The 22037-nt window shown below is 38.9% G+C and overlaps 1 protein-coding gene across 2 annotated transcripts in view; it reads right to left on the minus strand.

The window, feature by feature from the left end:
- Nucleotides 1-22037, minus strand: part of RELN (reelin) — a 496941-nt gene that overhangs the window by 106269 nt on the left and 368635 nt on the right. For both annotated transcript variants that reach the window (XM_032402324.1, XM_032402325.1), the window contains exons 22-27: nucleotides 21160-21272; nucleotides 14553-14690; nucleotides 13414-13600; nucleotides 6888-7093; nucleotides 1107-1278; nucleotides 362-562 (exon numbers count right to left, since the gene is read on the minus strand). In XM_032402324.1, coding sequence (XP_032258215.1) covers nucleotides 362-562; nucleotides 1107-1278; nucleotides 6888-7093; nucleotides 13414-13600; nucleotides 14553-14690; nucleotides 21160-21272 — 1017 coding nt within the window. The remainder of the gene's footprint in view (nucleotides 1-361; nucleotides 563-1106; nucleotides 1279-6887; nucleotides 7094-13413; nucleotides 13601-14552; nucleotides 14691-21159; nucleotides 21273-22037) is intronic.

Consider the following 22037-nt stretch of genomic DNA (forward strand, 5'->3'; position numbering starts at 1 on the left):
CTAAATCAAAGGAAGGGCAATTGTTTGAAAGTACTATAGTAAAACCACAAAATAACTCGTAAGTCCAAAAAGCACTCATAAACTGAAAAAGAGAGCTTCTCTCTTAACATTCAGAAGCATGGGATTCATTAAGTCATAATCAGACTGAAAATCTAAAAGTCAGTTTTCAAACTGACCAGCTTTTGTCCTTGTGGGCAGAGCTAACTGGACAGCTGTGCCATTCTAAGATCATCGAACCTCTTTCAGGTGAGTCCCTTCCTTAAGAGAGTTTGAAAAATTTGTGTCCTTTTGATTTCACTTATGGGTCTGGAAGATGTTCTATTCTTTGACCTGCCCTGGGAGGAGATCTGTCCATAAATACCTTGAACTGTAGCACATATCCAGGTTTCAAAGTCAAATCTCGAGTTACTGCAAATCGATCCCCGTCTGATTTTCCAAATACCATGGCTGATGGTGTAGCAGAGCAGAAAGTTTCATTTTTAACCATCCCTTCATTAGCCAACATCAACCACACACTCATTTGATTCATTGGGTAATCAAAAGCCGGCTTCTCATAAAAGTTCTGAGAAACAATGCAGATAACACAGAAAGGCAATTGGATAGCTTTGAAAACAAGAAAGGAATTTTCAGTTCATGATATGCAAGGCTATGTGCCATTTGTATTTCTAGGAAAATACAGCAGAATCTCTAAATTATTATTTTTTTTTACTGCCACAAACTTTTTTTTCCTGATGATTTAACAACAGAAAATATTTTGCCACTACGTATCTAATTTTATAAACACAGTAATAATCGTACTTGATGCCTTGGCCAGACTTCCTAGTCTTTTTATATCTATCTATCTATCTATCTATCTATCTATCTATCTATCTATCTACCTATCTATCATCTATCTATCTAAATAATCTGTGAACTGGTAGCATAGAGAGATAACAGAACAATTAAGTGCAAATCAGAAAAGTAAGTACAAACACTGAAAACTTATATTACTTATAAAACTTACGTTCAAGGGTCAAGCACTAAATTTTTGGGGGAAGTGAGAGGTTCTTTAATCCCATCTACTCTTACAATCTTGTCTTCCTGGAGCTCAGACATAAGAAAGATACCTGAGGTAAAGTTGGGTTCACAATCGGGATGACCTGCTTTTGCTTCTCTGACAGGATGATGATGTCATCGATGGCCCACTGGTCGTAGCCCTCCCCCGAGAACACAGGCTGCCACCAGCGAAACCTGGTGCAAGGGGTCTTAGCAGCAGCTGGGAGCTCCAGGTAGACGAATCTGCATAAAAGCAAATCATTTATGGCTGGAAAGGAAAAGCTGTGTTCTTAGCAGCTGTTAAAATAACAAGAATAGCAACAAGAGAAAGTTCAGTTTTGTTTGGTCTCCTGATATTTTTTAAAAGTTTCTAAGTTTATTTTTTCTTAAGCTTTTATTTACTTGAGAGAGAGAAACAGAGAGCGCACGAGCAGGAGTGGGGAGAGAGAGAAGCAGACTCCCGGCTGAGCAGGGAGCTCGACACGGGGCTCGATCCCAGGACTCTAAGATCATGACCTGAGCCAAAGGCAGACGCTTAAGCATCTGAGCCACCCAGGCGCCCCCAAAAGTTTCCAAGTTTAGAGAGATCAAGAGGTTTAAGATCTTAAGTGCCTTTAGTCCTGGTCATGTTTATTTCATTTGGAATTGTACTTTTTGGAGGCAGATATTTCTACTAAGTTTGATTTACTGAACAGTCGTTTGATTACCATGACAATGGTATCATATTTTTAAGAAAAACCTCGAAAAAACTGTTCCTTTGTATGTTATTACATTAAAATAGCATTAACTTTTTTTCCAAAGCAGTTCTTATTGTGCGTTAATAGGAATTAAAAATGAAACAGAAGATCACCCATAATCTTCTCATGGGGTTAACCTCTGTTAACACCTTGATGTATATCATAAAAGCATGTAATCTTTTACATAGGTGAGATGTATGTAAAATACAGTTTTTACTTCAGTTTAAAATTTCATATTATATAATAAGTACATTCTCATGTCAGTATAATTCTTTTTTTTTTAAGATTTTACTTACTTGTCAGAAAGAGAGAGAAAGAGAGAGAGAGAGAGCACAAGCAGGGGGAGCAGTAGAGGGAGAGGGAGAGGGAGAAGCAGACTCTCCGCTGAGCAGGGAGCCCGATGTGGGACTCGATCCCAGGACCCTGGGATCATGGCCTGAGCCAAAGGCAGATGCTTAACTGAGCCACCCAGGCATCCCTAATTATTTCTTAAGATCATTTTACTGTCTATATATTTTCACGACACATACTATTGTTTTACTTTTTCCTGTTATAAATAATTCTGTAATGAAAATCTTTATGCATAAAGCTTTACCTACACCTCAGTTTCTTTCTTTTTTTTTTTTTTAAGATTTTATTTATTTATTTGACAGAGAGAGACAGCGAGAGAGGGAACACAAGAGGGGGCGTGGGACAGGGAGAAGCAGGCTTCCTGCTGAGCAGGGAGCCCAATGCGGGGCTTGATCCCAGGACCCTGGGATCATGACCTGAGCTGAAGGCAGATGCTTAACGACAAAGCCACCCAGGTGCCACTCTCAGTTTCTTTCTTTCTTTCTTTTTTTGTGTACTACATAATATAATTTATTTATATATTTATTTATTATTAACATATAATGTATTATTTGTTTCAGGGGTACAGGTCTGTGATTCATCAGTCTTACACAATTCACAGTACTCACCATAGCACATACCCTCCCCAATGTCCATCACCCAGCCACCCATCCCTCCCACCCCCCACCACTCCAGCAACCCTCAGCTTGTTTCCTCAGATTAAGAGTCTCTTATGGTTTGTCTCCCTTTCTGGTTTCGTCTTGTTTCATTTTTCCTTCCCTTCCCCTATGATCCTCTGTCTTGATTCTCAAATTCCACATATCAGTGAGATCTTATGATAATTATCTTTCTCTGATTGACTTATTTCACTTAGCATAATACCCTCTAGTTCTATCTACATCATTGCAAATGGCAAGATTTCGTTTTTTTGGACGGCTGCATAATATTCCACTGTGTGTGTGTGTACATACACAGACACACACCACATCTTCTTTATCCATTCATCTGTCAATGGACATCTTGGCTCTGTCCATAGTTTGGCTATTGTGGACATTGCTGCTACAAACATTGGGGTGCATGTGCCCCTTCGGATCACTACATTTGTATCTTTGGGGTAAATACCCAGTAGTGCAATTGCTGGGTTGTAGGGTAGCTCTATTTTCAACTTTTTGAGGAACCTCCATACTGTTTTCCAGAGTGGCTGCACCAGCTTGCATTCCCACCAACAGTGTAGGAAGGTTCCTCTTTCTCCGCACCCTCGCCAACACCTGTCGTTTCCTGACTTGTTAATTTTAGCCATTCTGACTGGTGTGAGGTGGTATCTCACTGAGGTTTTGATTTGGATTTCCCTGATGCCGAGCGATGTTGAGCACTTTTTCATATGTCTGTTGGCCATTTGGATGTCTTCTTTGCAGAAATGTCTGTTCATGTCTTCTGCCCATTTCTTGATTGGATTCTTTGTTCTTTGGGTGTTGAGTTTGATAAGTTCTTTATAGATTTTGGATACTAGCCCTTTATCTGATACTCAGTTTATTTCTTTAGGGAAGATTCCTAGCAATGGAATTATCAGGCTGAATGAACTAGTCATGTTTAAGGCTCTTGCTTTTTCCAAATTTCCTCCTGGAACAGTCCTACAGTTTGCAGAAAGACACAAGAGCACCTGTCTTGCTGCTCCTGTGTGGAGACAGCACTGGTGTTATTATTAAAAAATGACCACCTTGGGCGCCTGGGTGGCTCAGTTGGTTAAGCGACTGCCTTCAGCTCAGGTCATGATCCTGGAGTCCCGGGATCGAGTCCCGCATCGGGCTCCCTGCTCGGCAGGGAGTCTGCTTCTCCCTCTGACCCTCCTCCCTCTCATGCTCTCTGTCTCTCATTCTCTCTCTCTCAAATAAATAAATAAAATCTTTAAAAAAAAAAAAAAAAAAAAATGACCACCAGACTGTTGAAAAATGATATCTTCTTATTGCAACAGAGGTTGGCTATTATTCATATTTTATTAAACCTCTAGACTTAATTAAACCTCTTTTGTAACATCGACTCACTTCTTTTACGCATTTTTTTAAGCTCTTCACAGGAACATCAGCCCTCTGTTTCTCATATTGGTGGAAAATATTTTCTCAGTTTTTTTTTCTTTCACTGTTTTCTGTTTTCTTTGACAGAGATGTGTTACATGTGTATGTAGTTTTATGTCTGCAAGTAGTATATTTCTATGTGAGTAGCCCTTTTCTTTGTTAATTCTTCCATTGAATTTGTGTTTAGGAAGTTTAAATCTCTTTCTAAGATCAGATACTCACTTAAATGTTTAAATCTTTAACCAGTCTTTAACAGTCTTTGATGGGGTCAGGTAATGATCTAAATAGATAATTTTCCCCAAGAGCCTACCCATTTTTTTCTAACACCACTTGATTGAATAACCATTTTTCATTGATAGTTCATGAACCTTGTTTTAATATACATATTTTTACATATATGTGAGTCAATTTCTAAGTCATCCATTTGCCTTCATTGTTTGTTCTATCCATGCACCATTTAAATTATTTAAAGGTTATACAGTGTATGTTTTAAAATCATGTAGGGCATTCCTCTATTTTTTTTCCCAAAAGTTTAAGCTTTTTTGCCAGTTTATATTTCTAGATATAAAGTTCCCCAAAACATATCACTAAGATTTTCATTGGAATTGCATGAGATATAAATTAAGAGATTATCTTCATTATCACAATATTTAGTTTTCCTATCCAGAGATGTTGTATTATTTTCCATTTATTTGGTTTCTTTTATATCTCTGCGGGAAGTTTTGAAGTTTCGTAGTTCTTCTTTACAGAGATGCTCAGTACTATTGGTTAAAGTTATTCCTTATATTTATGTATTGGCCACCATGAATGGGGTCTTTTTCTGATATCTCCCAACTCAAAATTTCCCCACTATTTTAGTATCATAGAACTCTTTGAGAATGTGGTGAAATATTCTGGCCCTAAAGAAAAATTCCCATAAATAAAAGCTGAATATTTCTGAAATTTGAAAAAGCTATTGAATTTCTGTTTGTCTATACAGTAATCTAGTCACTTTACTGAATGTTGAATAATTTCCAGATTGACAATGATAATGTTTGGAAAAAATAATTTGAATTATTTTAAATTGCTGTTTAAACTCATTTGGCACCATTATCAATTCCCTTTGTCCTGTACTGGGGGAAATGTCACCACGTTCGGTCTCCCACACACTTGCTGACATTCTCCCTGGAGGTTGTGTCTCTCGTTTTTCCCAGTTACGCCCCTCTGGTTTCTGCCTCTCTCTGTGTCCCTTAGAAGAAAAGCTTTGGGTTGGTCTGTCTGCATGTTTACTTATGTTATTTTATGGAAAGTTATGTCACCTTTAAATGACTCAATGTTTTAAAACAACAAACTTAGGAACCTTCAAGCTACAAAATAGCTATATGTTTACAGTATGTTCAAATATATTTAATTTGTGAGAATTGGATCTATAGAGTCTTCAATAATATTTTTCTTCAATAAAACAAGGTTCAGTAGTAAAATGCAAAACAAGATGTTAAAACTTGACACGGTTGATGGTCAACATATAAAGAAAGATTCTGTCTTTATGTTAAAGTGCAAATCCTGAGATTATAAAATGGAATGCTCTAAAAGTGATATCCTTGAATAAATTTTAATGACATATAAAATATAAAGTATAAATGTAGAATTTCAAAATGCTACATAATTGTAAAATAACTAAATACATTGATTGCCTGGTATAGGTATTAGTATTAAACATGAGTCATTTTCCCAAACTCCTTACCTGTCATGGTTTTTATTTATTACGTGTATTCGTCATCCATGAAAATAAAGACAGGGATGGGCCAGTAAAAAATTTTAGAAAAACCTGAGCCCCACAGATACTTTGTCTAGGATTAGCTCTGCTATATGAAAACTTTTAATAAAATCCATCTTGCTGTTAAATCTAACCAATGAACATATTTATATGTTAATATATAAATGTATGTTTATACTCTCTCCATATAAAAATAATTTTATTTTATACAAATTTATATAAATTTATATTTTCATATATTATATAAATTTATATTTTATACATGTTTAATACTAATTTTATTATATATAAATAACTTTATACATATATATATATATATAAAATATATGGTGTGTGTGTATTTAAAGAACCTGCAAATGGGAAAAGTGAGTTTTCTGTAGGAAAACTGGTCAATTGTCTTACTTTTCCTCTAGTCACAATTTTTCTTAAGTTTTTTAAAATTCAGCCATGAATGGGGCGCCTGGGTGGCTCAGTTGGTTAAGCGACTGCCTTCGGCTCTGGTCATGATCCTGGAGTCCCGGGATTGAGTCCTGCATCGGGCTCCCTGCTCAGCGGGGAGTCTGCTTCTCCCTCTGACCCTCCCCCCTTTCATGTGCTCTCTCTCTCTCTCTCAAATAAATAAATAAAATCTTTAAAAAATAAATAAATAAATAAATAAAATTCAGCCATGAAAACAAGTACTTTTTGTCCAGAAACAAATGAAACAAAATTTTTATATGCTGAGCTATCATTTAAGTCAGATACTTACGAGTTTGTCTACTTATTACTTTTATTTTTTATTTTATTTTTTAATTTTCATTTTTTTATTATGTTCAGTTAGCCAACATATATAGTACATCATTAGTTTTTGATGTAGTGTCTACTTTTGTAAGAGTTAGTGATATTTTGGAAACAGTGCACAAAAATGTACTCTTTACCACTCCTGGAAACCAGCGGGAGGCCATCCGGGGCGGTTACCTGGGTTTGCTGAAGTCTGAGAAGTACATCTCTGCCAGCAGGTGCCACTGGATGCCCCCGTTGTTGCTGTACTGGAGGAGGACGCCCTCCTCTCTGCTGTCCGGCTTGTTGCACGCAGCGCTCTCTCCGCCAATCTGGATGTAGAACTGGACAAAGTCCACCCAAGAAGTATCCAGATCCCAGCTCACCAGCTGTCTTTTCCCAGCCTTTCCAAAAGACGGAAGAATCATAGATTCAATCATCTGGGAGCTCACTGGCACTTTGCTATTTCAGTTTCAAGATCATACAAACATCCTAGCACCACAGGGAGATGATTTTGTCCCCATTTAACGTTGAGAGGCGCAAGTCACACCATTTAATTCTTTGCTCAGGTTACGGTAACTGTTCCTGACTACGTTTGATTAGTCTCTGCATCATTGACTCCCAGACTTGGTTATGAGACCCTTGGGAACTGCTAATCATAGAAAGAGTATTCAAAAGTCTTTAAAAATAAGGCAAAATTAATTTTAATTAAAACACTTCCTCTATTTGCTTTGTAAATCTCCTCTAGGCAGAGTTGTAGAGAAGAAAGACCATGTACTTTGAAATCAGTTAGAGTTGGGTTGGAATTTTAGCCCATTATTCATGCTGTTCACTAGCTGTGTGACCTTTCTGAGCTTTTATTTTCCTCAAAGGTACAATATGGGTAATAATACCTTCCTTATAGGGTGCTGTGACAATTAGATGAAATACATGTTGCATGTAATTTGCTGAGCATATGGCATGCCTTACTGAGGAAACATCCTCTCCAGAGATATGCCCTGACCCCCCTCCTCCTTGGGAATTAGAGTGAAACTGGCAAAATAGAAACTTCCTGACAAAAAGAAAGAGTACTCAAGTCTCTGAGGCTCCTAGTCCCTCTGTCTCGGTCTCTTTCTTGGAAACACAGAGGTTGGGAGGGATCATTTCGGTAAGTTTTTGTGACTATGAAATGGTCTTTGTGTTTTAAAAATGTGAAAAATTTCCTCAAATCCAGCAACTTGCTTCCTTTGCTCTGTGTGTCCCCTACATGTCACAGTCCTGTTGTGAAGTACTAGGTTCAAATTGACAAGGTTTGTCATCAGTCCTGTTGTAAGTAAATGGGTTCATGCTAATGGGACGGAAAAAAGGTTTGCTCATGAGATTCTTCCACCCAAACAGATACTGCCAAAGCTAATCCACAGACTGCACCGAACTGGTCTTGGAGAGCTCCCAAGGAGTTCAATTAAAAGTCAGGAAGAAAAATTGAGATAGGATACATAGTATAGAGAAAAACACCCCTCACACTTATAATTTAAACCCTCCTCTAATCCACTAAGTTAATTAAGAAAGGGTTTCAGTTATTAGAAGTCACAGGGGAAATACTTGGGGATAATTAAAACAGTACACTGTTACTGATAAATCTAAAGCCAATTAAGAGATTCCAAAATAAACAAGGGTACCAGCGAAATGAGAACTGAAGTTAATCCTGAAATAGGAACTTATTCTTTGGAACTCTCAATTTTAAGTAAGTATTTGAGAAAAACTTAGAGGTAATATGCCTTTTCAACATGTTATATGCACTTTTAACTTTTCTTTTCGTTGACTTGAACCTCAGAGGTTATTATAATCTGGCCGAGAATTTTCATGCCGCAGGATCATTACAGGAAGAATGATTTTCAGAAGAAAACCTACAGAACCTTGCTAGTTAATTCCAATCCAGCAAACTTCTATGAAAAATTTGGCACGTGGAAATGAGCCAGAAGGATCAAGATGTAGGGTGAGGAGAATTATAAAAATCCAATTATCACAATTAGCTGGTTGGAATGATTAGTCTATTGTGAAAATCACAGAGTGGTGTTGTTTTTCCAGGAGACTATGGGGTTGGTTGACAAAGGTTTTAAAGGTGTTTTGTGGGATTTTTGTAAGTGGTGGAAAATATCATACAAATGCTTAGTTTGGCACTGAAGATGTTTTTTCCCAGAGAATAGCACAAATCATTTTCTTTTGTTCAGTGACCTGAAATGTTGAACACTGTTTTAAAGGGAGATAAAAAAAGAAAAAGGAAATGGCTCATGGCAAACTTTTTGTCAGAATTTAGAATTTGATGTAACATATGCTTTGCAGTTTCTCTATTCTACTATGATCAATGTATTGATGTGTGTATGTCTAGACATATTTACATGTGTAACGTGTACACGCATGTGTGTTGGAGTCACAGGTTACAGATCTCCTTGCTCTTGGAATGTGAAAAATACTCTCCTATTTCCCCCCCACATTCTAGGTCAAAATGGCTCACTGCTCTAAGGGTTTCGATGAAATAAAACACATTTAAAAGTAACGCTTTCAGAATCTAGAGACTTTATAACACAACCTCTAAAACATTTCATAAAACTTTACCCTTATGCCTATTAAAATCTTCTTTAACCAAAATGCCACTAGAAAAATAATCCTACTATATTTATTTGAAAATAACCATTTATTTAGAACCTCTTGTCTTCTAATTCTCTTTCATTTGTTCATTCATTCCTTTCTTCAGTTATAATTATTGGGTGCCAATCACACCAGGCACAATACCACAAACTTCAAAGGAGAGCTCACAAGTATGTGTAGTGACAATATGACAATTAGGGCCGCAGACCAAATTCTACTCCTTGTCGAGTCTCATTTGGTCATACGATCATCTATCAATTCTCCAATCTAGTCCGTCTCAAAGGTACTTACTGATTTGTAAATGCCTACCACAGGGCATGCTTTTCTGAGCTGAACATCTTATCTAGAGTTCAGCTCAGTCAGTAGGACTCAGCATCTTGCTGGGTCCTATGAGAATAAAAATAAAAATATGATCTATGTATGTACAGAACACCAATGAGGGAGGAATTCAAAGAACGGGGAGATCAGTGTAGTTTGCCATAGTCCCACAAAGCTCCATAGAGCAGCAGGATTTGAGCCAGATGCTACAAAGTTTATAGGGATAACAGAGATGGTGGAAGGCATCATGGTAGGCAGTGGAGATTAAGCAAAGACAGGGAAATTGGCAAAACCTGGGATGTGGAGGAGAGATTTCTGTTTGGAGCAGAGGTCTGACATTTCAAAAAAGAAAATAAGTTGTACAATTAGGGCAGCAGTATTGGAGAGCATCCTGAATTCTGTGATAGAAGAGGGACAGGACAGAAGCACATTTTAGGTTTAAGGTGGTTTGCAAAAGGTGGTGGATGTGCAGAGCTGTTCTTTTGGGTCACTGTCCCTGCTGGTGGGGGCTGCCAAACCCTGTATCCCACCTCTCTGGCTATGCCACTCAGAGTACGCCATTCCCCGGGAAACTGGCCAATCCGAAACCTTCCCCAGATTTTTCTCCGGGGCTGCTCAGAAAGCTCTGTGGCCCCCAGTACCATTCTCATAAATGACAGCTGACCTGAAAACAGAGAGAGTTCTGTGGGCATTTGAGTTTCTAGTTCCAGATATCTCTGAAGCCAGTTTTACCTTGTGTCTTGATTACATGAACCAAATTTCCTCCTTTTTTGCTTAAGCTAGTTTCTCTCACTTAGAATTCAAAACAGATCTGCCTGATACAAGAGAAAAAAAGGAAAAAAAATGCTCTTCAGATATTTTGACAAAAATTTAGGAAGAAAGTTGGATTGGGAGGGGAAGAGAATGATTTAATTTTGAAATGCTGATTTATTTTATTTTTTTTTAAAGATTTTATTTGACAGAGAGAGACACAGCGAGAGAGGGAACATAAGCAAGAGGAGTCGGGGAGGGAGAAGCAGACTCCCCGCTGAGCAGGGAGCCCGATGTGAGGCTCAAGCCCAAGACCCTGGGATCATGACGTAAGCCGAAGGCAGATGCTTAGCAACTGAGACACCCAGGCGCCCCAATGCTGATTTTTTTAAAAGATTTTATTTATTTATTTATTTATTTATTTATTTATTTATTTATTTAAGGGGGAGAGAGAGAGAGAGCACGCGAGCACAAGTGGGGGGAGGGGCAGGAGGAGAGGAAGAAGCAGACTCCCTACTGAGGCGAACTCAGGGCTCCATCCGAGGACCCTGAGATCATGATCTGAGCTGAAGACAGACACTTAACTGACTGAGCCTCCCAGGCATCCCTGAAATACTGATTTTAAGTTAGTGGCAGGGCACACATATGGAAATATCCAGTGATACCAATTTTAAATATATTCTCATAAAATGTAATTGTGATAGCTAACACTTATTGAACGATTTCTATGTGCCCAACACTATTCTTTATTCTTTACCTTCATTAACCCAGTGATACTCTCCAAGTCCCACTTTACAATAGAGAAAACTGAGGTACAGGAAGATGTTATAAGGCTGCAAGATGAATCAGCTAATGAGTTTTGGAGCTTAGGTACCGATCCAGGTAGCTTTAGTATAGAGATCATCTTGAATTACAGTTATATACATATTGATATGTAACCTTTCTACGTTTGAAATATTTGTGTGTATGCATACGTGTTTACTGGGGTGTTTGGTACATATTGGTCAAGGATTCATAATCTTATTTAAAATTGATGCTTATGGGAGACATAATCTTCCCATTTCTGAACAATTACATGGTGTGTCCAGATCTGTGCAATGCATACTGGTCACTTGTGGACGATTATCTCTAACAATAATGACCAGCGGATGTTCAATGTCAATGGACAGGAAGTATCATCAAATGGAATTCATCCCTGATTTTCTATCATTCTCCATCTTGTTTGCTTGCTGCTGATTCTTTCTTCTGCACCTGCATCAAAATAAAACCTGCACCTATTTTTGCATTTGCATAAATTAAGCTATTTTGGATTTCTGCCCAGATTCCACAACATATGAGCCCTACAGTATATCACCCACACCTGTGTATTTGTTAGGTGACGTAGACTGGGACATTTCCAGTTGTCCTAGAATTGGTGGCTATAGTACCTGCTGGAAAGAAGTGGTTTTAAGCACCTGACACTCTAAAGAGAGCTGCTAATAAGTAGGGATAGACACATAGCTCAGGTTGGAGAACTAGGCCTGCTCCCACTCTAGTCCTTTTGAGGACTAAATAAAGAGATGAATTAGAGGAGAGAGAAAGAAAATAATGTCTTGTCCAGATGGTAGCTAGGGAGGAGAGGAAGGTAGCTCGCCCCTCCCCATCGCTAACCAAGCAACAGGGGTTGGGCGTGTTCCAAGAGAATCGGTCTTAGAGATTCTGGGTGGCACCTTAGTCCCTCGGGGGTGTCTCCTGACCTGTCTGTCCAACCTGGTGCTGCCCCTAGTAAAGGTGAACACTGCAAGAAAAACTTCTACACTGTCTCTGTACGGACTTCATGTCTGTGTGCTCCCAAATCCATATGTTGAAAGCCTAACCCCTGAAGGGAGGGTATTAGGGGGTGGGGCCTTTATCAGGTTATTAGGTTATGAGGGTGGAGCCCTCATGATGGTATTAGCGCCCTCATAAGAAGAGACACAAGACAGCCTGCTTTTTCTCTCTGTGTTCTCTCCACCATGTGAGGACACAATGAAAAGACAGCCAACTATAAACCAGGAAGCAGGCCCTCACCAAACACTGAATCTGCTGGTGCCATAATCTTGGACTTCACACCTTTCAGAACTGTGAGGAAAAAAACCCATTTTCCATGTAAGCCACCCAACCTATGGTATTTTTGTTATAGTAGCCTGAGTTGACTCAGACAGTCCTGTATCATCAGATACCACCAGCAGGCAACAAACTGAGCCGAAATAGGATGCGAGATGTCTGCTCAACATGGACAGTCAGTCCCAGGGAACAGCTCTGCACATCCCCAAACCCCACCGTCACCCCTCCTTCTTCCAATCATATTCTTGAGATTAATGGATTGACAAATTTAACAAACACTTACAGAAGCGCTTTCTATGTGCTCGGCACTGTTCTATGTGACCTACAAGTACCGACTCATCTCTGCATCACGATCCTGATGAGATAGAATACTCTTATTTCCACTGTACAGATGAGGAAGCCAAGCCATACCGAGGTTAAGGGTTTTGCTCAAAGTCACACAGCTAGGGAGTGGTGGAATCGGACTGCAGCAGGCAGCTGTTGTTCTTAACCTTGAGGCTTCGCCTTCACCACCCCTGCTCACTCCTCGCCCCCAGGCTGCACGCTCACGCACCCTCCAAGGCCAGAGCGAGAAGACAAGGAGTCCCTGCCCCACTCAAAGACCCTCAAGGCATAAGCCTGGCTGGTATGGCAGGAGAGGAAAGCCACAAGATTTAAATCAGGGACAAGAAGGGCAGGAATTCTCAACGGCCCTACCCTGGATTTGTGGTAACCCCAAACCATCATCAAACTACCAGAGTTTCCCAAATGTAGTTCAGGGATAGGAATTTGACAAAGGAATTTAAAAGCAAGCAGTGTGGGGAAACATAAAACTGTCCCACGTTTGTACCTTCTGAGTTCAGACTGCTCCGTAAATCGCTCACTTACGGAAATAGCCATTGCGGGGATCACGTATTCCCATAGCTTAGTCAGACCTTCGTCATCACTCACCCCTAGCTCTTACCTTGCTGAAATACAGAGATGATCCAGATGAGATGACCCCACACCCTTGTTCTGGCTTTACAATTTCTCCCCCAATGACTTCTTGCCAGTCAGACTCCCAACCATTCTGGTTCTCAAAATCCGACATGATCGTGGAAGGAAGGGCAGCTTCCGGGCGGCATTCGGTGCCTTGGTATCCCTGGTCACACCTGGGAGAGAGGAAGGGCCACGTAAAGTCACGGCCTCTTTTCTGGGAGTGCCACGGCCATGCACCCGCATTTCCCACGTCTCCCTTTTGCTCAGACCTTAGCATTCACACGAGATTTTTCTCCACAGTGTCAATCTGTGTATGTGGTCGTAACAAGCTTCAGTTTTTGACATTGAAAAGAAAAAAGGACAGAATCTTTTCTTAAAAGAAATGGTGCTGTAACAGCAGAACCGAGGCATCAAGGAGTAATGAGGGAGGAGATGGGTACGTGTGTGCACATGTGTGAGTGTGCGCGTGTCTGTGCGTATGTGTGTGTGTGTGCGCGCGCGTGCTTATCGGCGGGGGGGGGGGGGGGGGGGGGGGGAGGAGAAGAGTGGGATCTTCCTGTAGATCTTGAGAGTCACATGGAAAGGTTTGCTCATCCGACGTGTAGCTCTGGCCATGTTTTATGGCTCCTCTTTCTGATTAAATTCCGTCTCTTTTAGAGTCTTTAAGTATTCAGGTGTGTTCCTTTCTCATCCTCATTAGCGATAATCACCGTCTCCCCCTGCCTACAGCCTTGAGCTTCTGGTCACGCGGCGCAGGAGAGCGCGCAGCAGCTGTCTGACTTGTGTTTTAAGACTGTCAGGGGAACGGAAGGGAAACAAACAACAGCAAGGCTCTTTTAAGCCCCAAAGAGGACTTTGGGGTTAATTAATAAACTCTGAAATTTAAACCCAGGAGGCCTCGTCCTCAGGTGAGATTTTGAAGTTTAGGATATACAGATTCAGACTTCACTTAAAATGTAACAGCATCTTTTACACCTAAACTAAGAGCAGAGAGGATCGTTTTCCTTTTGGCTCCTTCATTATCTTTCAGTCTGTCCGTACCGCTCTGATGACAACGGCCGTGCTATCCCTCTGAACGCAAACCCCGAGAAGCAGGCAATCGATCACACGTGGCGGTGTGTGTACCTGCACACGCCGTGGTCACATGAGCCGTGCCCACTGCACATGTTTGGGCATTGCTGGCCAATGTAAATGCTGTCCAAAGCCCACTCGTCTTGGGCTGTGTAATAGCTCTGACTCCAGCGGAAGCGGGTGGCACTGGACCTAGAAACAAGGGACGGGAGCGAAAACAGTATTTTAGCGGACACACGGTAGAACGAAGAATGTCAGAGTTCAGACTCTTTCAGATGACGAACTTTCTGGAACTTGCATTTAGCTGCCAATCATTTTTCTTTGGTAGTTGAAAGTCTGTCTACTCAATTATTAGCCAATATAACAATTCGATCATGACGAAAAGTTAAAAAGGAACCTGGATATATACCTCCATCTTAATTTAATTTGCGACGTTTTGAAGAAAAACAAAATATCAGATTTTTTTGTTGTTATGCAGAGATTTGATGCTAGGAAAAGCAAGCAAGAAAGAAGGAATATTAAAAAAAAAAAAAAGGTATATACAAAAGAGCCTCTCTTCCACAGAGGAAAATGTGAGGTGTTTCAATCATGGTAATGAAATTTCTTTCAATAAATAAACAGCAGTTATTGGAAAACTCCCAGTGAGCTCTCAATATAAAACAAAACTTTTGTTTGGGGGTATTTTTTTGGGCTTGAGGGACATGCTACAATGTGCTCTAAGAAGAACATGTTCTAGAAGAACATCTGGGTCCTAAATTCTGCTGATTATTTCAGAAACATTAACTTGGGTAGGTTTCATGGACAAGCTGATGTTAAGTGGAAACAAAAAGCTAAACAGTCCATTACACATAGAGAAACACTTGGGACCTTGATTCGTCTAAACCAGATGGAAAGTCTAAAGAAGAGAGTATTTTGAGAGCAATGTCAAGAAAGTTTCCATCCACTGACAGTCACAAAAAATTCTTTTCAATTCCCATCATATTTTTTGCCTCTAGAAATTTTCAGGGATTGTGATTAGTTCTTTTTGGTCAAAGTGCAAAACAAAAGAAAACAAAAAGGATTTGCAGAATTCATGTGCATGCTCCATTCCATTGATTAAACCCTCCCTAAGCACACTGTCTACACATACACTTGATCTTAACTGCTCTGAATGATCCCTTAACGTCTACTGCATCAATTACCCACATATTAAATACTCCCTAAGTATGTAACAGATTGTTAAAATCCAGACTAAGCCTTGATTGTTTATTTTGCCAATGATCTGTGGCTAATATGTTGCATTTTCATTCCTAGTAGGATAATTCCAGGATGCATCCAGTAGACACTGATTTGCTGCATATCAGCACTCGTCAAGATATATACAATGACAGAGATACACCTCCTCTATGGTAATAGTTTATATTTGAAATCTAATAGCCATCACAATTTTCATAGTCCCGTTAAGAAATGGTTTGTAGAAGATCCTACTATAAAAGTAGGTACACTGTTTTAGAGCATGGAGCCCTACAGAGGAGAAGCAAATTAAGTTTCATGCAAGGGAAAGATGACTGTATCTTGTCAGGACTGATAATCTGAGTCAAGTCTGAGGCCACAGGTGTTTAGACTGTGAGCTCTTTTGGGGACAGGGCTATCTTTTGTCTCAACAGTTTGCACAGGAACAGAATAAAGTAGGTGTACCAAAAGAGACTGCTAAAAAAATGAGTCAATAAGTAGATGAACAGGCCAGGAAAGGGCAGCCTGTTTCTGCCTTCTGTAGGTAATGGAGTAAAGAATGTGCTAGGGGTCTGGGGACTTGGCCCCTTGGACTCTAGCTCTGCAATTTATCAGCTGTGTGACCTTTAGTGAGAAATTTAAGCCTTCAGGCTTTCTAGTTCCTCACCTCTCAAATAAAGGGATTGGGCAAACCAATTTCTAAGATCCCTTCTAGCTCATAAATTTAGTGATTGTTCTGGTGGTTGTTGACTGAGGTGATGGTTTATTTCCTATCTAGTCACGTGCCTACGTGAAACCCATGGCATACATTGTTTTGAAGTTTTGATATTTCAAACAATAAAATGGGGTGGGAGGGTTTCAGACATGTCCCAGATTTCCCAGTTTATGTATGTTTCTGAACAGTCACGTAAACACATTCTAAATTCTTTTACTAAGTAAATTAGTCCTTACGTGCATCTTGTGAACTCTTGAAAAAGAGACTATTTCCTTAAGATAAAAAGCTTAAAGTGGATTTTTCCATTTAAAATTACAATCCACAGTTTAATGTGCTGATGTTAATTAACAGAAAAGGAAGCAGAAGAGGTTGAATATTGGCTTTGTTTTTAGTGAGAAAAAAAAATTAGCTGTGTGAGCAATCTCCAGCTGGTCACACATGAGAACACAAGGTGTGATCTCACTGATTTGCAGCTGCATCACTGCTAAATATTGCCCTCAATACAAATATTTAATTTGCCAACCCACCCCCCCTCTCAGATCTAAGCATTCTTAGAAGGAACATTTTGTGCGCTTCGGATTGGGTCTGAAAGTGGGACCATCATGAAATGAAGATTGTGAAATGAAGTTGATGGATCATGAAATGAAGTTGACTTGCATTTAAAACCCAAACTCTATGGATTCCTCAAAGCAACAAAACTTGTCAGTCTTGTCTTTGATTTTTTTCCCATATAAACTTCTAGACTGAATTAAAATAGCATCATGTCATCTCTTGGTAGTTAGGTATTAAGTATCAAGGCTGAGGAACTGAGGTAAATGAAGGCTGACTAAATTGTATTTTCCACCTTCAGAGTTACTGTAATTACATTTACCCAATTTTTCTGAAACTTATTCAGTCATTAGGTGTAGATTTGTTTATGAAGTAGCAACTGACAGCTGTTTGGGTCTCATTAGGCCCTGTCTTATGTAAATGCTCTCATAAAAACAAAATTAATTTTCACTGGTAACAAATGTTCAGTTCATATACAATATAATTTCTCTAAGCAGGTGTATATATATTCAATATTTCCACTCCAAGTTGTCCTATCTAGCATATTTTCCAAAGTTAACAGATTTTTGGTAATGTGGGGACCACATTTGCTTGTGTGTATTCAATTTAGAGTTGTGTATGTGTGAATCAAAGCAGCAGAACGAAGATTTGCCAAAAGGAAAACTGCTTCAAACTAAACTGCACTGTTTTCCCCAATGCTTAAGAACAACATGCTATTTGCAAAAGTTTGAAATGAATATAATAAAGTTATCAAGAATGCCAGGGATACTAAATGTACTTTATCTTTATAGCAGAGCTTTTAAAAAACATTATAAATCCCAAACCAATGATAATAACCAGATGAACACTTTTTTTTTTTTATACATAGCAATCATGTTTAGTTTAAGTATTAGCAGGAATGTTAAAAGAAAATATCTTATTGGGTTTGTTCGTTTTTAAAAAATATTTTTACTTTCTTTACCCAGGGCTTTGAAAAAAATTTGGAAAAGCAGAGTTCAGTTATTCAGTTACATGGATTTAAAGGCAAATGGTTGCATGAATAATCTATAGACATCGAGGCACACTGAATTAGAATTCTATTCAATGCCCCAACATTTAATGAGTACCCAACATGTGGCAGGCAGTGTTGGAACTGAAGTGTTTAAGGGTCAAATAGATTTCCTCTCAAGTGTCTAATAAACATTGATGAGAATTGATTTTTCTGACTATACTAAAACTTTCAACTCAGTGGTACTATCTAGTAAGCTAGGAAATAATAATGCAACATACAATCTGTGAAATAACATGCAAAGGTGTTTTTTTTCTTTTTTTGATAAAGGACAGTATTTTTTGGATACTGCCTAAATTACATTAATTAAGAATAATAGTTTAGTGGTGCCTGGGTGGCTCAGTTGGTTAAGCATCTGACTTCAGCTCAGGTCATGATCTCAGGGTCCTGGGATCAAGCCCACACTGGGCTCCCCGTTCAGCAGGGAGTCTGCTTTTCCCTCACTTTCTCCCCTAACCCCTCTCCCTGCTTGTGCTCTCTTGCATGTGCTCTATCTCTCTCAAATAAATAAAATCTTTAAAAAAAAGAATAATAGTTTATAACATTTCTGGGGATGAAAAGACATCTCTAAGATACACTATCAAGATGAACTTACCATCATAATTTTGAAATTATACCTTACATGTCAATAAATTAAAATCAACATTTTTAAATAATGAGGGTGATACACTTAATGGTGAAATAATCATAAAGAAAAAGCCTCAGTAGCTTTACAGCAAGTATGACTACTATTTCAATTGTTTGATCTGTTGCTTTTTTATAATCATGATAAATATGCTTGGAATACCATTGAAATTAAATACAAATCCTGATTATATTCCCAGCAGTAGACATAAAAAAGTAGGATGTTAGAGAAAGTAGCAACTTGTTATACAAAGCATTAACAGAATATCTAGGAAATGGCTCACAGTTGGATATAAAAAAACCTGTGGAAATCAAATTTCAAGCATTTTATTCCAACTGACATAATGATGAATCCTTAAAAATAATCAAGGAGACATTCTTCTATAATTCAGTAATTCAATCTCCAACTAAAGGACGTGTAATAATAATTCTGGGTTGTTATCTAACTAATTGTTTTGTGTAGAGCCTAGCTTCCACATAAAATAATCGAAGAAGGGTTTATTTAGTAATTTTCTCTTTACAAAAGGGCTCTTGGAAGGCTGATGCCACAGAAAAATACAATTCTTGTCTCTTTCATGTTTTTCCTACTACCCACATCACAGAATCTTAGAATTCCTGAACTGAGAGGGACTTTTAAGATCATCTCATTAAACTTCATTCTACTCATGAGAAATCAGGCTTGAAGAGGTTGTGAATCGTTAAAATCATGTGATTAATTAATCACTGGTAAGGACAGACTGAGAGCTTCTAATTTCTAGTCTAATTTCTAGTCTAAGTTTCTTTCTTGGGCAAGCTTATCCTGTCACAGGGCTTCCAACAGTACTCATGGTATTTAACGCTTCAACCCAAACCTCTTTTCTGAGCTCCAGATCTATAAGTCCAGTTGGCTTCTCGACATTTCTGCTTGGATAGATAAGTATCTTAAACTCTGCATCCCAGAAACAGAATGCTTCATTTCCTGCCCCAAATCCACTCCTTCTCCAGGCTTCCCCACCTCGGTCAGTTTACCTAGGCCTCAGATTTACAAACTGGTTTTGATTCTTCCTTTTCTACCACAGCTCCCACGGAGTGCATCAGCAAGCCCTATTTGATTAAAATGTATTTCACAATGACGGCTCTTGTCTTGTCTGCTACAGTCATACTCCAAGCCACCTAAACATGGAATGCCTGGGAACTTCTAACTCAACTCCCTGTCTTCACTTGTTCTCCTACAATCTATTCCTCACCAGCAGATGCCCAGAGCAATCCATCTAACAAAATTATGTAATATTTAGGGGAAAAAGGTGTTTTTCTCTTAAACATTATCAAATATTTAAATTTCCCCCTAATTACTGAGGCTTTAGCTTCTTGGGGGATGATTTTTATGGTTACTGAGAGAATGTGAATAGTAAAAAAAGTGTGTATTAAGCTTTTGAAATAAAAAAGTAGGGCTTTGCAGCGAGAAAACAGCCTTGAAATGCAAATTGTCTTGACATAGGAGATTCTGGATGCTGTATCCTTCCCTTTTAACATATGTCAAACCTAAAGGAACAGCTCATTGAGTTGGGGCAGAAAGGGAGGTCAGAAAAAGCTAGGACATAGAGGGTATTATGCTAAGTGAAATAAGTCAGACTGAGAAAGAAAAATACCACATGATTTCGTTCATACGTGGAATCTAAAATATAAAACAGGGGCCCTGGGTGACTCAGTCGGTTATGCGTCTGCTGAGGTCATGATCCCAGGGTCCTGGGATTGAGTCCCCACATTGGGCTCCCCGCTCAGCGGGGCATCTGCTTCTCCCTCTCCCCCTCCCCTTGCTTGTGCTATCTCTCTCTCAAATAAATAAATAAAATTATAAAAAATAAAATGCAAAAAATTGAATAAACAAAAAGCAGAATCAGACCAACAAATACAGAGAACAGACTGTTGGTTGCCCCGGGGTAGGGAGGGTGGAAAAAATGGGTGAAGGGGAGTGGGAGATACAGTTTTCCGTTTAGGGAATGAATAAGTCACAGGAATAAAAGGCGCAGCATAGGGAATGTGGTCAGTGGCATGGTAGTAGTGCTGTGACATACATAAGCATAAGGTACAGAGCTGTCAAATCACTGAGTTGTACACCTGATGTACTAATGTAACAGTGTGTCAACCATACGAAAATTAAAAAAAAAGTAGGACAAATGAGGGTTCTAGAGGGAAGGGGGTAGGGGGATGGGTTAGCCCGGTGATGGGTATTAAGGAGGGCACAGTCTGCATGGAGCACTGGGTGTTATATGCAAACAATGAATCATGGAACACTACATCAAAAACTAATGATGTAATGTATGGTGATTAACATAATAAAAAAAAAGTAGGACGGTTTGGAAATCAAATTTTCATTAGCTCTATTTTTCAAATATCCTCAGTATAAAAGAAAGATCTGGGTCTTTTGATGACAAAGAAAATTCATCTTGCCATTGTGCTTAACTCTTCTTCATATTCAAGTTGCGCTAACAGAGATGGTAAAAGTTAAAGTCACTACGGATGTCATCTCTCACCAAGTTTTCTGGGGAAGAAGCACTATGACTCTTCTCCACTGCGTGAACTCACTGGCATGGTAAATACTTGCTGACGTGAATTCCTGACAACTCGGCATACTTGGAAGACATTCCTAAGAGAGAGGAAGGCAAAAATTAAACTTGGCTTCCGTTCCTCCAGGGACAATGTGTTGACTCACTCACCATAAATGCAAAAGGCCTTAGAGAAATCTAATGTCATAATCTTAACTATTTGCAATATGGATGCAATCCATGATTCTTCCTTCTGTGAAGCTGAAATATTTGGGAAATAACGGGGAAACAAGTGTCACCATGAAATTAAATGTCTTTTAATTCTCACATATAAAAATGGACATGGATTAGGATCCATATTTTGACCTTTTATCATAACACTGGCATTTGGCAAAATTATTCTAATCACTGTGCTATTTATGCATGTATTGTAATGTCAGATTACTGTGTCTATAAAGAAGTACAATTTGATCCTAAGAATCTGGATCTATGTATTTCTTTCTTCTTTTTTTTAAAGGCAAGATGTGCCAAATTTTTAATATGGACTACCTACAGGTAAAGAGAGTTAGAAAAGAACAGATGAAGACATGCTATAGGGAGAAAAGAAAGAGAGGAAGGAGGAAGGAAGGGTTAGAGAAAATTTATGGAAGAGGAGGGTTAGAGAAAATAATATTCCAAACACCATCCTAGAGTACCCAGTCCTGAAGTTATTCTCATTTCTTTTTTATTTTCAATTATAATTTAGTATCTGATAGTGCAGAATGTGGAATCCTTATTGCTGACTTGACTTCAATGCTAAGTTACAAATAACATTGTTCCTTTTGAACCAAACCTAAACTTTTGGAATTGTAACTCTCTGCTTCCTA

Source organism: Phoca vitulina, unplaced genomic scaffold (genome assembly GCF_004348235.1).
Source record: "Phoca vitulina isolate PV1807 unplaced genomic scaffold, GSC_HSeal_1.0 scaffold4, whole genome shotgun sequence".
NCBI lineage: Eukaryota > Metazoa > Chordata > Mammalia > Carnivora > Phocidae > Phoca > Phoca vitulina.